Consider the following 13,725-nt stretch of genomic DNA (forward strand, 5'->3'; position numbering starts at 1 on the left):
CCGGAACCCAAGCTGGTGGGGGCAAAGACATTCCCCAGCCAGAGACCGGAGACCGTGGGCAGTGTCTGTCACGGTCACCCACCACATTCACCCCGAAGGCACACCACATGAAGGGTCAGGGAACCCAGGGCCAAGGGTGTCCCAAAAGAAGGCCCGAGGGAGCTGGACCTAGGTGAATCACTGGTGGGGACGGCTGAAGAAAGGACAGAGGGAGAGCTCAGGGCCACGCTCTGGACTTGTTTGGGGGTTGACCGGATCCAGGACCTGGTGGACGCAGCACGGCTCGGGTGGTCACTAGCAGCTGGAGTGACCAGTACAACATCAGCAGTAAGTAAACACCCTTAACTGCACAACCCGAGTCTGTCTTCATTGCCGGCTGCATCGCACCACCACAACCCCCATCCTCTGCGCCTGTCCCCTCTGAGGCTATACCCCTCCCGTTGGGGGTGATCCCACCAAGCTGCGCATCCACCATCAGCCTCAGCGGACCCTGCAGCAGCGGCGGCCACAGTGACCGCATCACAACGGGTGGCGTAGTCGACACAAAAGAACTTTGGTAACATCTGTAAAGCTGCCACATAACACTTAGCTTGACGCCCTGGGCACGGGACCGGGTCACAGCCGCTCGGAGACTACAACCCCCCCCCCATCTGATCCGGTGCCGGGTATTCCCCTCAAAAAGGAATATGTCCCAGGGGGCGCGTCAACTTTGGCGTAGTCGGCAGGATTACGTGCCCGCAACACCCGGGTACTGCGTGCCTGAAGAAAAGTGCAAGTTTACCTCAGAAAGAAGTCTCCCGCCGGTTCTGGAGGGTCCACGCCATCGGACTCCATCACCAGTCGTTTCCCGCCGATTGTCCGCCATTTCCAACTTGTTCCCGCCATCTGCAGAGTTTCCCGCCACTGGGAAGCGATTCCCGCCAAAACCGCAGATTTCCCGCCTTGGAAGAGCAGCGGACGCCATTATGGGCGTGCCAAAGGAGGGCAGGAGGCCACCTCCCATCGTGGGCCAGGACAGAAAATGGCGCCAAAAGTGGAAACCGCCCCCACCAACAGAGACTGTGATGCTGGAGGTGTCTGTCAGCGTGAAAGAACTCCCCCTGGAGCTGACAGTCACCGAGTTGCCCCGGGACCGCCCTCTAAGTGGGAGGAGACGAAAGAGAAGAGAAAAGATGGGTGTCGCTTGGAGCAGTCTGGAGCGAGCGCACCCGGAGGCAGGAAGCCTGGAAAGGAGCAGCAGAAAAGCTCACCCGGAGATGGAAAGAGAGCAGAACAGCACCGGCCCGCTGGCCAGGAGTCTGCTAGAGACCGAGGAAGGAGGGCAGAGCAGCACCGGCCCGCTGGCCAGGAGCCTGCCGGAAGCAGAGCAGAGCAGCACCGACCCGATGGTCAGGAGCCTGCTAGAGTCCACAACCCCGCTAGGTCTAGCGGAGATCCTAGCGCAGCTCCCCCGAGACCGGGAGTGTGCACAAACAGCCCTGGAGGGCCTCGCACGGAGGATGGCCCGGGTACAGCGGGAGATACTGGCGGAGTGGAGCCGGGAGATGGCTCAGCACGCAGAGACCAGTCAGCGGAGCACGCTACCCTGGAAGAGGAAGCAGACCGCCTCTGAGGATGGCGCGGGAGGACCCAAGGCCGGAGACGGCGCCGAGGAGGGAGCCGAACGCATGGAGGCAGGTAAAGGGGACGCCTATACCCCAAGCCGTGACACCGCTCACCTGCCCCAGCTCCCCGTCGCAGAGCCCGAAAGTCCCCCTGCTGTGCCCGTAGCCGCCAGGTCACCGCCATGGACTAGGCCCCGACCGGAAGCCGCCGCCGCGACCCCTGTGACGTCACACGCACCGACCCGGAGCGTGACAAAGCAGGAAGTACCACCAGCCTGGTCGCAAGGCCTAGTACCTCCGGGCGCCGCACCACCAACAGCGCCCCCTACCTCCGCGGAGCCTCCGGCCTGGCCGCAAGGCCAGGTAGCCCAGGGCGCCGCCGTCCTAACGGTGCCCTTCACCTTCCAGGTGCCCCAGGCCTGGCCGCAAGGCCTGGGCAACCCGGGCGCCACCACCACCGCGCCCGCGCCCGCAATACCTAGGGTGCCACACCTGGGGGAGGACCTCTTCGGCCAGCTCACATGGCCGGACGGGCGGCCCTTCATCTGGCCCGAAGGGTACCCTGAGCTGGAGCGGCAGCAAAGACTAGGGCCCTTGTGTGAGCCCCTAATCCCGGCTCCGAAGCCCGTGGCTCGGGTCTCGCCTCCTCTAGCAGAAGCCCAATTCGTGTGGGACCCCACGGGAGAAGATTTGATGGGGTTCACCGGAGAAACTCGGGCAGCCGCAGCTGAACGTACAGAGTGTTGCCGTCAACAGCTGGCAGAGTTTAAGAGAGAACGGGAGGAGAGGCGGGTCAGAGAACAACAGGCCCAAATCCAGAGCGCGGAGCAGAAGAGCCGGACTAGGAGGAACCCCCGTGCAGCGCATTGTCCCCGCACCATCGGGACAGTGATAAAGTTCAACCCGCAGCATGGGTGGGGCTTTATTCGGGACCGTAACAACCGCGGTGACGTTTTTGTGACTCGCAGAGACGTCGAGTCCCACCTGCCGGAAGGTCACAAAGGCCGTGACCTCTACGTCGGAGACGAGGTCACTTTCACCCGGCACAAGTGTGCCAAAGGACCTTACGCCCTCCACGTACACCGCCTGACGGAGGAGGAGTTGCGGTGCGAGGAGGAGGAGCAAGAGGACCCGGACGGGTCTGAAGTAACAACCAGCTATAAGCAAAGAGCAGGAGGAAGACGCCGTTGAGTGCGGCAGAGCAGGTGCTGTAAATAGTTACCCAATCGGGGTATATAGAAACTGAAACTCTTGCTGCTAAAATAGTCCCCGTTGGGACCAGTGAACTGTTTTACCCGTTAACCCCTTCATCCTACAGGCTGAGGACTGTGAGCAGCCATTCCCTTCCCTCTACCTGGCCGAGGACTGAGAGCGGCCAACTTCCAACTTCCCTGTATATAGTTGCGCGTCCTAAAGCGCCCCCTACCGGTTTTATAAGAAAACCAGATTTTCTAAGAGACTGTCGCACTTTTCCCGGACACACGTTGCACAGTGTCCGGAGGAGGAACCAGAGACAAGAGAAGTCTACGAGAAAGTTTTATCTGATAAGATATGTTATATATATAATGTCTTATATGTTTTATATGTTTATATAAAAATTTTGTATGTTTTGGTGTTTTTGTCTTTACAGCCCGAGGACGTGCTGTGATTTACCAGGGGGGAATGTAGCACCCTGAGGATTCGGCTGCTACAGGGGTATTGCACCTCAACCCAGAGGTGTGATATTCCACTCCCGGGTAAGGAAGGAGTGTGGAACTGAGCTCAGATAGACTGCATGCACTACATACATCCCATTCCAGAGGGGCAGGCCGACGGTACTCCCACTTAGAAATGTGCAGGTACAACCGAGCCTGTTCCTGGCTGGAGTGGGAGGGGGGTGGTACATCCCATGTAGTGTAGGGGCAGATAGGGGGAGCAGTCTGGGTAGTGATAGGAGCTCATTGGGTGCTGGTCACCTGAGCTCACACATAGAGGGATATATAAGGAGGGCACCAACTTAGATCAGGGTCAGACGCTGAGAACAAGTCAGTTGGAGAGAGAGAAGGAAACAGCAGCCCTGGAGAGAGAGAGAGGAGAAAGAAAGAGAAAGACCCAGAGGGGGAAGACTGAAGGGACCCAAGAACCCAAATTAGAACACCGGGTGAGGAGTCAGCAAGAGGGTACCGGAACCCAAGCTGGTGGGGGCAAAGACATTCCCCAGCCAGAGACCGGAGACCGTGGGCAGTGTCTGTCACGGTCACCCACCACATTCACCCCGAAGGCACACCACATGAAGGGTCAGGGAACCCAGGGCCAAGGGTGTCCCAAAAGAAGGCCCGAGGGAGCTGGACCTAGGTGAATCACTGGTGGGGACGGCTGAAGAAAGGACAGAGGGAGAGCTCAGGGCCACGCTCTGGACTTGTTTGGGGGTTGACCGGATCCAGGACCTGGTGGACGCAGCACGGCTCGGGTGGTCACTAGCAGCTGGAGTGACCAGTACAACATCAGCAGTAAGTAAACACCCTTAACTGCACAACCCGAGTCTGTCTTCATTGCCGGCTGCATCGCACCACCACAACCCCCATCCTCTGCGCCTGTCCCCTCTGAGGCTATACCCCTCCCGTTGGGGGTGATCCCACCAAGCTGCGCATCCACCATCAGCCTCAGCGGACCCTGCAGCAGCGGCGGCCACAGTGACCGCATCACAACGGGTGGCGTAGTCGACACAAAAGAACTTTGGTAACATCTGTAAAGCTGCCACATAACACTTAGCTTGACGCCCTGGGCACGGGACCGGGTCACAGCCGCTCGGAGACTACAACCCCCCCCCCATCTGATCCGGTGCCGGGTATTCCCCTCAAAAAGGAATATGTCCCAGGGGGCGCGTCACTTGCGTCACGGGTTCATGTATGAATCGTGTTTCATAAACATCTGAATTAAGCTTTACTTAAAAGAAAGATGGGGCCATATGTTTGAAACCGGGAGCCATAGGATGACTAAATTCAGCTTTTTTCCTGAATATGATGGGGTTTTATTTCTTCATATTATTATTTTATTTCATTCATATTAATGGGAAGTGACAGGTTCTCTTTAACCATTCCTCATAACTAAGATCCTCCATGCCCCTTATCAGTTTTCTGGATTTTCTTTGTATCCATTCTAAATCCAGGACTTTCTATTAACTGAACTGCATAATCCACAGGAAATTGCACCAATGCTTTTAATACATGATAATATCCTGCTGGCTTTAGGTGCAGCTGATTGGCATTGCATGTTGTTATTTAGTCTGTGACCTACAAGTGACTCTCTTAGTTTTACTCATCCTAGCACATGTTACCTGCAGTTTATTGTTACCCATATGCATAACTTTACATTCATCTACATTGAACCTCATTTGCCAAATGAAAGCACAAATGCTCAGTTCGTCCAGATTAACAGGTATTAGGAGGATATGCTAAGCACTGAGCCAGTGTGGTCCCGCACAAACATTACATAACCAACTTAATTTCATCTGTTTAAAAATTGAACTAATAATCTATTATTTAATATCAATTTTAATATTCAAAAGTAGTCTGTACTGGAACTGTGTATCATGATACTACTACTCAAATAAAAAGATCAGATGCCTTCAAATTATGAAAAGAAAAAAATAGAACTACTGCAAATAATCTCTTCTTCAGTTAATTGTTCCTTGTCTTAATGCAACAGAATGCCTATTCCTTGGCTGCTTTTGATGATCCGAGCCTAATATTTACATGCAGTCAGGTCATTCACTCATTGCCTGAGTATGAGTTTCTATACAGACACTGCTCCCAGTCTGTTATATATTTATTATATAGCCTCAAGATTCCAGGTTGAAGGTACATTGCTCAAAAACGTGCATGGGTTAGTCCCTGGGCAAAGCATATTATTATACAACACTACTTCTTACAGATGTAGAAGAGTTGATTTTTCAATTATTTATCTCATTACATTATAAATACAATTAATAATTTACATCCATAATATTTAATTACCGTAAACATTGTATCCCAAAGTCTTTTCTATCTGGGTGAAGGTGCTGCCTTGAGCTCCGAACTGCAGTAGCCCCAGAGAGGTGGCCACACTGCTTGGAGAGATGACCACGTTGGTACTGTTCCTGGTGGTCACTACTGTTTGGTACAACTTCACTGCAAACTCTGTGTTCAGCTCCCTGAGTCTATCGTAGAGGTGGCAGTGACCCTGGAAGAGGCAACATGAATACAGGAGGAACCAAAACAAAACTCGAGGCATGGGGTATGTATGCACAACCGGAAACCAGACCTGGAGGAGAGGAATAGGAAATGATTTACAGAATGTCTGTTCAGTGTAATAACACAATTATAGATTTAAGACATGCCATAATAATTGACACACATCCAGTAAGATAAAGTGGATATACCCTTTTAATTGCTTCTCTTACCCATATGTAATGCAGATATATCAGTAGTATTCTTTGGAATAAGACATCGGCTCCTCGTGTGTGGATAACATGATCTGCCACCCTTGGGATAAGGCATTATCTATCTTCTAGATATAATATCCATCAGAACAAGCACATGTAATGGACCATCACATCCTCAGAATGTTGTCATGATCTGCCCTATGTAGAGTTTTGACTGGTTCGTGACAGCACTCCATACAGGGGCTGAAGGGGCCATGATCAAAGAAAGCAGATCAAGAGAATTCCCATCATTTCTCCATCACAAAATCCCAATTAGGGCATCAGGGCCACCAAGACTTTCCTATGTGAACCCACTTTAGGAAAAAGCCTGAGGTCTTTTTCCTGAAGTGGCTTCGTTGGCAGGTTTGCCTCCACCATCTTTTCCCTATACTTTCAAATATAAAGAGTTGGCAGCTAACAAACAAAGCTGCCCAAATAATGAACATGTTACCTTTATAACAGCGTCATGGTTTCTGAAACCTGAAAAGGTTAGAAGAAGTAACAAAAGACTGAACATGTTCACAGCAATGTCGTTTTTACATTGCTGTGCATTATGTCCAATTTTTTTGCTGCACTTTTGTGATTCTTTTTCAGGTAGATTCGTCTGAAAAAGATGTTGTGTGCACATAACCAAAAATTGGTTTAGGAAGTAGGTAGTCAACCCTAATCTGGCCAGGTGCCGAATTTTAGTTATTGCCTGAATATTGTACCTTTGCAGCAATCAGTTATTTATTACCTTAATATGAAATCTCATTATTAAGTAATATTATTCAGTATTTTTTAATTATGTTGCTTGTGATAGTGCATATTGTATAATCTGGTTTTTAGTAATAATTATGATGACCTTCCATTTTCAATGTCATGTCTCCTTTTATATAGTATATGATCTGCACTGTTATTTACCTTCCCACATACAATGGCGACCAAAAGTTTTGCATTTTTTTTTTTAAAGTGTGATTACTTCTGTCTGGTTGTTGTGATGCCATTTCCCTGGTGATTTTAGTAAACCAGAAGCAAATGGTTGTCAGTAGTGATGAGCAAGCATGCTCGGTGCTCGCCCGAGCATCTCACTGCTCGAGATGCTCGGCGCTCGCCGAGTATTTCCGGGGTTGCTCGGCGGGAGCTCGGGTCTCCTCCCAAAATGTTTGGTGCTCTAACATGCAGGGATTGTCTGCCACACACTGTAATGCCGCAGCCATGTTGGTTGTGGCATTACAGTGATTGGCTGGCTGCACAGCATCATCAGGTCTATATCAAACCTGGCGCCACCATGCTCGTCACAGTCACTCCGGAATCAGACAGTGTAGGGAGAGCTGCTGCTGAGCTAGGGAGAGATTTGCTTGTTTCTAGTTAGTGTAGGTAAACCAGACAATATTAGAGACACATATCCATCTCAACTAATAGTCCTTCTGAGAACTAATCCAGCTGCAGAGATATCAGTGCGAGGCAGGCAGGGTATATAGCAGACTGCAGTGCACATAGCAAGAGGGTCCATTCCAGTTCTGTCTGCTGGTGCTTTTACAGATATTTGTAGAAATAGGCCCAGGAATCAGGGGCCAGGAATACATTTTTTATCTTAATCCTGATTATTTGCTTGAAAAGCAATCCAGAGAACACAGTTTATCTGCGCCACTTGCTTGTTGGCACTGCAGAATACAGCCAGGTCCTTTCCATATTACAGCGCTAAAAATCCAGCTATTTAAAACTGTGGTTTGTCCGTCACACGAATCATATATAATTGCGCTGAAAATATTGCCATTTCTGGCCTCCATTTCAATTTTGTTGCAGTGTGTCAGTGAACTTATTGACACGAGGTCGGCGCTGTTAAAAATAGTTATTTAAAACTGTGGTTTGTCCGTCATACGGATCACATATAAGTTCGCTCCAAATTCAGCCATTTGTAGTGAGCGTGGAAGATATTGTCCTCCATTTAAAATGGGCAAGGCATGTGGCAAGGGACGGGGAACTGGACGTGATGGTGATGGTGCATGCAGAGGCCGAGGCCGTGGGCAAGCTGAAATTGTGCCACAACAGACACCCCTATCTCTTCGCTCGACCTTCCTGTCCCAATTAATAGGGGACCGCAGAACACCACTATTGAACACAGAGCAGTGTGAAAAGGTTGTTGGTTGGATAGAAGATAATGCTTCCAATCACTTAGCCACCACCACCACCCTGTCTTCTACATGGTCAAGTCTCAGTAGCCGTGAGTCTGGACTGCATATTCCTCACCCTGATCCTCCTTCCTCCTACCATGCCGAGTGCCCAGAAACAACTGATCCCACGCTTGGACACTCTGATGAGCTGTTCACTTTTCCATTTATAGATTCGGGCCTCTCGCCTTGTCCACTTGAAGCGCGGCAACAGGAGATCGCATGTAGTGATGCCCAAATATTTGAGCACCCACGGTCATACGAAGGCGACGGTGGGAAAGTGTCATGAGGTGGACGATGATGAGACACAATTGACAGCAAGTCAGGTGGAGGACAAGGGTGCGGAAGACGAGGTGGTGGATGATATAGTAACTGACCCAACCTGGCAGGAGGACATGCAGAGCGAGGACAGCAGCACACAGGGGAGGGAGGCAGAGCACCCCAACAGGCAGGAAGAAGCAGTGTGGTGGCCGCAGACAGAAGGCGGGCAACCATTCCCCGTAACACCAACACGATGGAAGTTGCCAGTACAACTGTTAGGTCTTTCCGAGTCTGTTTTTTAAAGACTCTGCCGATAACCCCAAAAAGGCTATTTGCACCACCTGCCAGGCCAGCATCAGCAGGGGTAGCAAAACTACCAGCCTGACCACAACCAGCATGATCAGGCACATTGCAGCAAAGCACCCGACTTTGTGGGCCGAACCCCAGGGTCCAGGAACAGAGTCTGCGGGTGACACCACTGCTTCTTCCGCTGTTGTGCATGTAAGCCAATCCCCTGTCCATAGTCCATGCGAAGATGCCTCCTGCCCTGCACCTGTCGTTGCACACTCTCAACTAGCACCATCAGCAAGCACGTCCTTGTCCCAGCGTAGCGTTCAGTTGTCCATACCCCAGTCCTTGGAACGCAAGCGCAAATACGCAGCCAACGCCCCACAGGCCACACTACTAAATTCCCACATTTCGCAACTGCTTGCGCTCGAAATGTTGCCTTTTAGGCTTGGGGAGACAGAAGCTTTCCGCACCCTGATGGTGGCGGCCGTCCCTCGGTACTTGGTCTCCAGCCGCCACTATTTCTCCCGGAGTGCCGTCCCCGCATTACACAAGCAAGTGTCACACAACATTAGCCGTGGCCTCAACAATGCAGTTACAGGGAAAGTCCACCTAACCACAGACACGTGGACAAGTGCTTGTGGTCTGGGACGGTACATCTCGCTGACGGCACACTGGGTTAAAATCTATTTTGGTTTTGTTTTTGGTTTTGCTCCGTAAAAGTAGCGTAATAGCTCTGACAACGTTGTTGACAGCAGTGACCTGGATGTCAGAAATGCTTCCAGGAATCTTCCCCATGCTGTTCCCATGTGATTTGAGCACTGTTCCCATTGATTTGCTCAATTTTTAGACCCTCTGCAGACCGCCGGGGGGAGCCACCTGAAAAATGCTCGAGTTTTCCAATTTGCTCGACCCGAACATCGAGCACTCGAGCATTTTAGTGCTTGTCCATCACTAATTGTCAGCTAAAAGGACAAAACTTGTGTTTGACATTGTTTTATCCCTTATTGTGTTAGTTTTCAACATTTGCTGGGCCATATTTTGTCATGGGTAGTCAAATTTTACCTAAAATTTTTATTTATTTTTTATTTTTATGTGCGTGTTGTTAGGTTAAAACATGGCGAAGACAAAGCCAAATTTATCACCAGATGTCAGGAAGGTTATTATTCTGAGAGTGAAGTCAGGCAAAAGCCAAAAAGAGGAAGCTATGGAATTCAACTGTTCTCAGAGTCAAGTGTCACGTATATTAAAGAAAGAAAAGAGGGTTATGGAACAGCTGACAAACCTAGAAGTGGATGACCACGGAAAACTTCCTCCAGAGTGGATCACATTATTAAGAAAAAGTCAGTAACTGATGTCCATTAAAGTGCTGTACAGATTTTGCATGAAATGAAAGAAGAATATGGGGTCAAAGTGAGTCGCCAAACTGTGGTGCGACGGCTAAGAGCAGTAGGGTTGAATGTACAAGTTTCAGTCAAGAAGCCTTTCATCTCTGCAAAGAACCAAAAGGTCCGACTTGAGTTTACCAAAAAACATAGCCAATGGAAAGAGACAGATTGGTCTAAGGTGTTGTGGTCGGATGAATCCAAGTTCAATCTGTTTGGTAGTGATGGCAATCACTATATATACCGCCCAATTGGAAAACGTAATGATGTAAGGTACCAAACACCTACAGTAAAACATGGTGGTGGCAATGTCATGGTTTGGGGCTACTTTTCTGCATCTGACATTGGCCCTCTGCATAGAATTGATGGAAATATGAATGCTACCATGTACAAGGACATACTGGAGAATGTAATGCTGCCAAATGGTAAAGCCAAAGTAGGCAGGGGATGGTAATTTCAGCAAGACAATGATCCAAAGCACACATCCAATTTAGTCAAAAATTTGTTAGCAAAGAAAAATGTTTGCCTGTTTCAATGGCCAAGCCAATCACCTGATTTAAACCCTATAGAGCAGTGTTCCCCAAATCCAGTCCTCAAGGCCCACCAACAGGTCATGTTTTCAGGATTTCCTTACTATTACACAGGTGATGGAATTATTGCCTGTGCAGGTGATGCAATTATCACCTGAGCAATCCTGAAAACATGGCCTGTTGGTGGGCCTTGAGGACTGGAGTTGGGAAACCCTGCTATTGAGCACCTTTGGGATGAGTTAGGGTGACGAGTTGGGGCCCGTACCCATAGCAATAAAGATGAATTGTTTGCAGATGTGCAAATGGAATGGAGTAAGATCCCTCAAGATGTCTTGAATACCCTCGTGACTTCAATGCCCCGTCGATGTGGTGCAGTAATTAAAGCAAGACGTTATGCTACAAAATACTAAGTTATGGCATTGTAAACAATGAATTACTTTCTATGTTGTGATCAATAAATAGTATACGCAAAACTTTTGGCAGTCAATTTCCTTTAATTAAATAACCATACCTATATTCAAATGCATTTTGGTTAAAATTAAGGTCTTGTATCATGACAACTTCATGCACTTTCAATTCATCACCAGGGAAATGGCATCACAACAACCAGACAGAAGTAATCACACTTTTAGACAAAATGCAAAAACTTTTGGTCTCCACTGTACATAGATTGTATATCCTCCAATCATTTATTTAACCTGAATTGTTTGGACAAAAATATGAATAATAAAAAGATATATATATATTGTATAATTTATGGTAAATCAATAATGTTTTTTTTTATTTACATAAATACTAAATGTATTATGCACATCAAATGTATATAATATACAATATTTCAAATAAATAGTTGAATATCTATCAATACTACAAAATACAGTAAAATATGGAATAATTACCACTGTAAATTGAAATAATTATTAGAAGCCCTAGTACCAAAGTCATGTAATAGGTCATTGTAATAGGTCATTCTTAATTTATAGCAGGAATACATTATTGTATATAACACATATAACACATACCTCAGTTGCTGCAGAACCACTTTATGAACAGAAGCTAACTTTCCAACACACCATTTATTATCTAATTGATTCAAAATACCTCCATCCTAAGGAATGTTTCCTGCAGACTTACCACTGCATAATACCCTGCAGCTGCTGAAGAACATCTTCAGGACAGACGAAGAACTACATGTTACTGATTGAAGCGATTTATAACACACCTCTTTTTCAGGAAGAGATGAGCAGCAGAAATGTAGCACCATTTAGCTCTGAAAATCATTGGGTTCTCACATTAAAATGTGATGTTTGTATAAATATTGTTTAGAGACTTGGCAATGGGCATTTTTCATTGGGATTTATAATATTAAGTCATCTACTCACAGTGTGTGCTGTCCAGTGCGGTCCTCTGGATGTGTCTCCCTGTGAATCTCCTTCTGCTGGGGACTTTGATGTGTACATGAATAAATCTAAGTCATGGGACAGCACTGACAGGCATATCCAGGGGCTGCAGCCTTTACTGGCGATGTCAGTACCACTCTGGTGAAATTCCTGTGCACTTGTGGCTTTATATAAAGAGAGGCAGGTCATCAGCCAGCAAATCCAGGGTAGGCGCAGTAAAGAGGAACACTAGGGAGGCAGTGTAAGACTAAGATCTGATTACTCCTCCGTAGACATTACTACACATGGGACCCAACAAAAATTATTGTTTTTTTGGGTAATTATTTACAGACAAGCCAATATTCTATTAATTTTTAATTAATAGATCTTGGAATAATTATAAGTTTCACAATTGGATGTCTTAAAAAATGTTCCTGTGCTGAGATAATCTTATAAATGAGCCCCTGCTATATACTGTATAATGGCTCCATGCAGGAACATGGTCTGACCATACCACAGCTCCTGTGCAGGTGAGGACACGAGAGTATACAGACAGGACAGCAGGGGGTCACAGATGCTGCTTTCTGTGAGGTAAAACATTGTTTAAAAACAAGCAGTAAAAGTTTTATCTCACAGAAAGAATCAGCTGTGATCCCCTGCTGTAATGTCTGTATACTCTTTTGCTTTTTCCCCTGCCCAGGAGATGTGGTATGATCAGACAAGCCCTTTAATTCAGCCACAGATATGAGATTTCTGACAGCGCTTTATGGTTAAATATATTTATTGAGCCTGGTTATTATTATTATTAGACAAAGATAACCAGATGCAGTCTACCACATTTGAGTGTCCGCCTCCAGTAGGTGTACACACCCAAAAATGATGCACGGCAGAGCGAACGTTCACTGTCGTCACTAGTGTTGAGCATTCCGATACTGAAATATCGGGTATCGGCCGATATTCGCGGTATCGGAATTCCGATACTTAATTCCGATACTTTTGCAATATCGTATACCGGAATCGGAAGTTCCCATAATGCAATGAGACATTTTCATTTTATTCAGCCAATAAGGATCCTAAGAAGTGTGGGCACATCCTGTTAGGCATGTAGGCATCTTAACTAATGGCATGGCTGTGATTGGCTGCTGAAATGATGTCATGATGCACTATAAAAGCCACCGCCGCCATTTTGAGCTCACTCTGCTGTGAATTCAGTTAGGGATAGGACGCTGTTGTTCTGAGGGACAGTTTTAGCTACCTATTTGCTCTATACTGCTTTACCCAAGCTACTTTCTAAATCACTGTGCCTTGCAGTGCTAGTGCACAGTGCTCTGCTGTTCACCGCTGTCTGCAAGGTCTGTGTGTGTGAGTGCAGCTCACCCTGTAGTGTGTGCTTCAGCCAAGTCTGGTTGTAGTGCACTCAGTGTGTGTCACTGCCTCATACATTGTCCTTTTTTGCCAATTCATAATTTTTCCTGATATCTCCTATTAGTGTGGTGGTTCCATCTGTATTCAGCTAAATTGGTTCCAAACACACTATATAGGAGTAGATAGAGAAATTTTTTTGGTCTTGCAGCGCTAGTGCACAGTGCTCTGCATCTGTACTGTTCACCGCTGTCTGCAAGGTCTGGTGTGTGAGTGCAGCTCACCCTGTAGTGTGTGCTTCAACCCCGTCTGGTTGTAGTGC

At 47.7% G+C, this 13,725-nt stretch overlaps 1 protein-coding gene across 1 annotated transcript in view; it reads right to left on the reverse strand.

Moving 5' to 3' along the window:
- The window catches only part of SERPINE3 (serpin family E member 3), a 56,111-nt gene extending 43,910 nt beyond the window's left edge, over nt 1-12,201 (reverse strand). Inside the window, exons 1-2 of the mRNA XM_073669013.1 lie at nt 12,045-12,201; nt 5,600-5,885 (exon numbers count right to left, since the gene is read on the reverse strand). Of these exons, the coding sequence (XP_073525114.1) occupies nt 5,600-5,885; nt 12,045-12,122 (364 nt within the window). The 5' untranslated portion in view covers nt 12,123-12,201. The remainder of the gene's footprint in view (nt 1-5,599; nt 5,886-12,044) is intronic.
- Between the last annotated feature and the right edge of the window lie 1,524 nt (nt 12,202-13,725).

Source organism: Phyllobates terribilis, unplaced genomic scaffold, assembly GCF_046119375.1.
Source record: "Phyllobates terribilis strain yellow unplaced genomic scaffold, ASM4611937v1 Scaffold_2__4_contigs__length_985480577, whole genome shotgun sequence".
NCBI lineage: Eukaryota > Metazoa > Chordata > Amphibia > Anura > Dendrobatidae > Phyllobates > Phyllobates terribilis.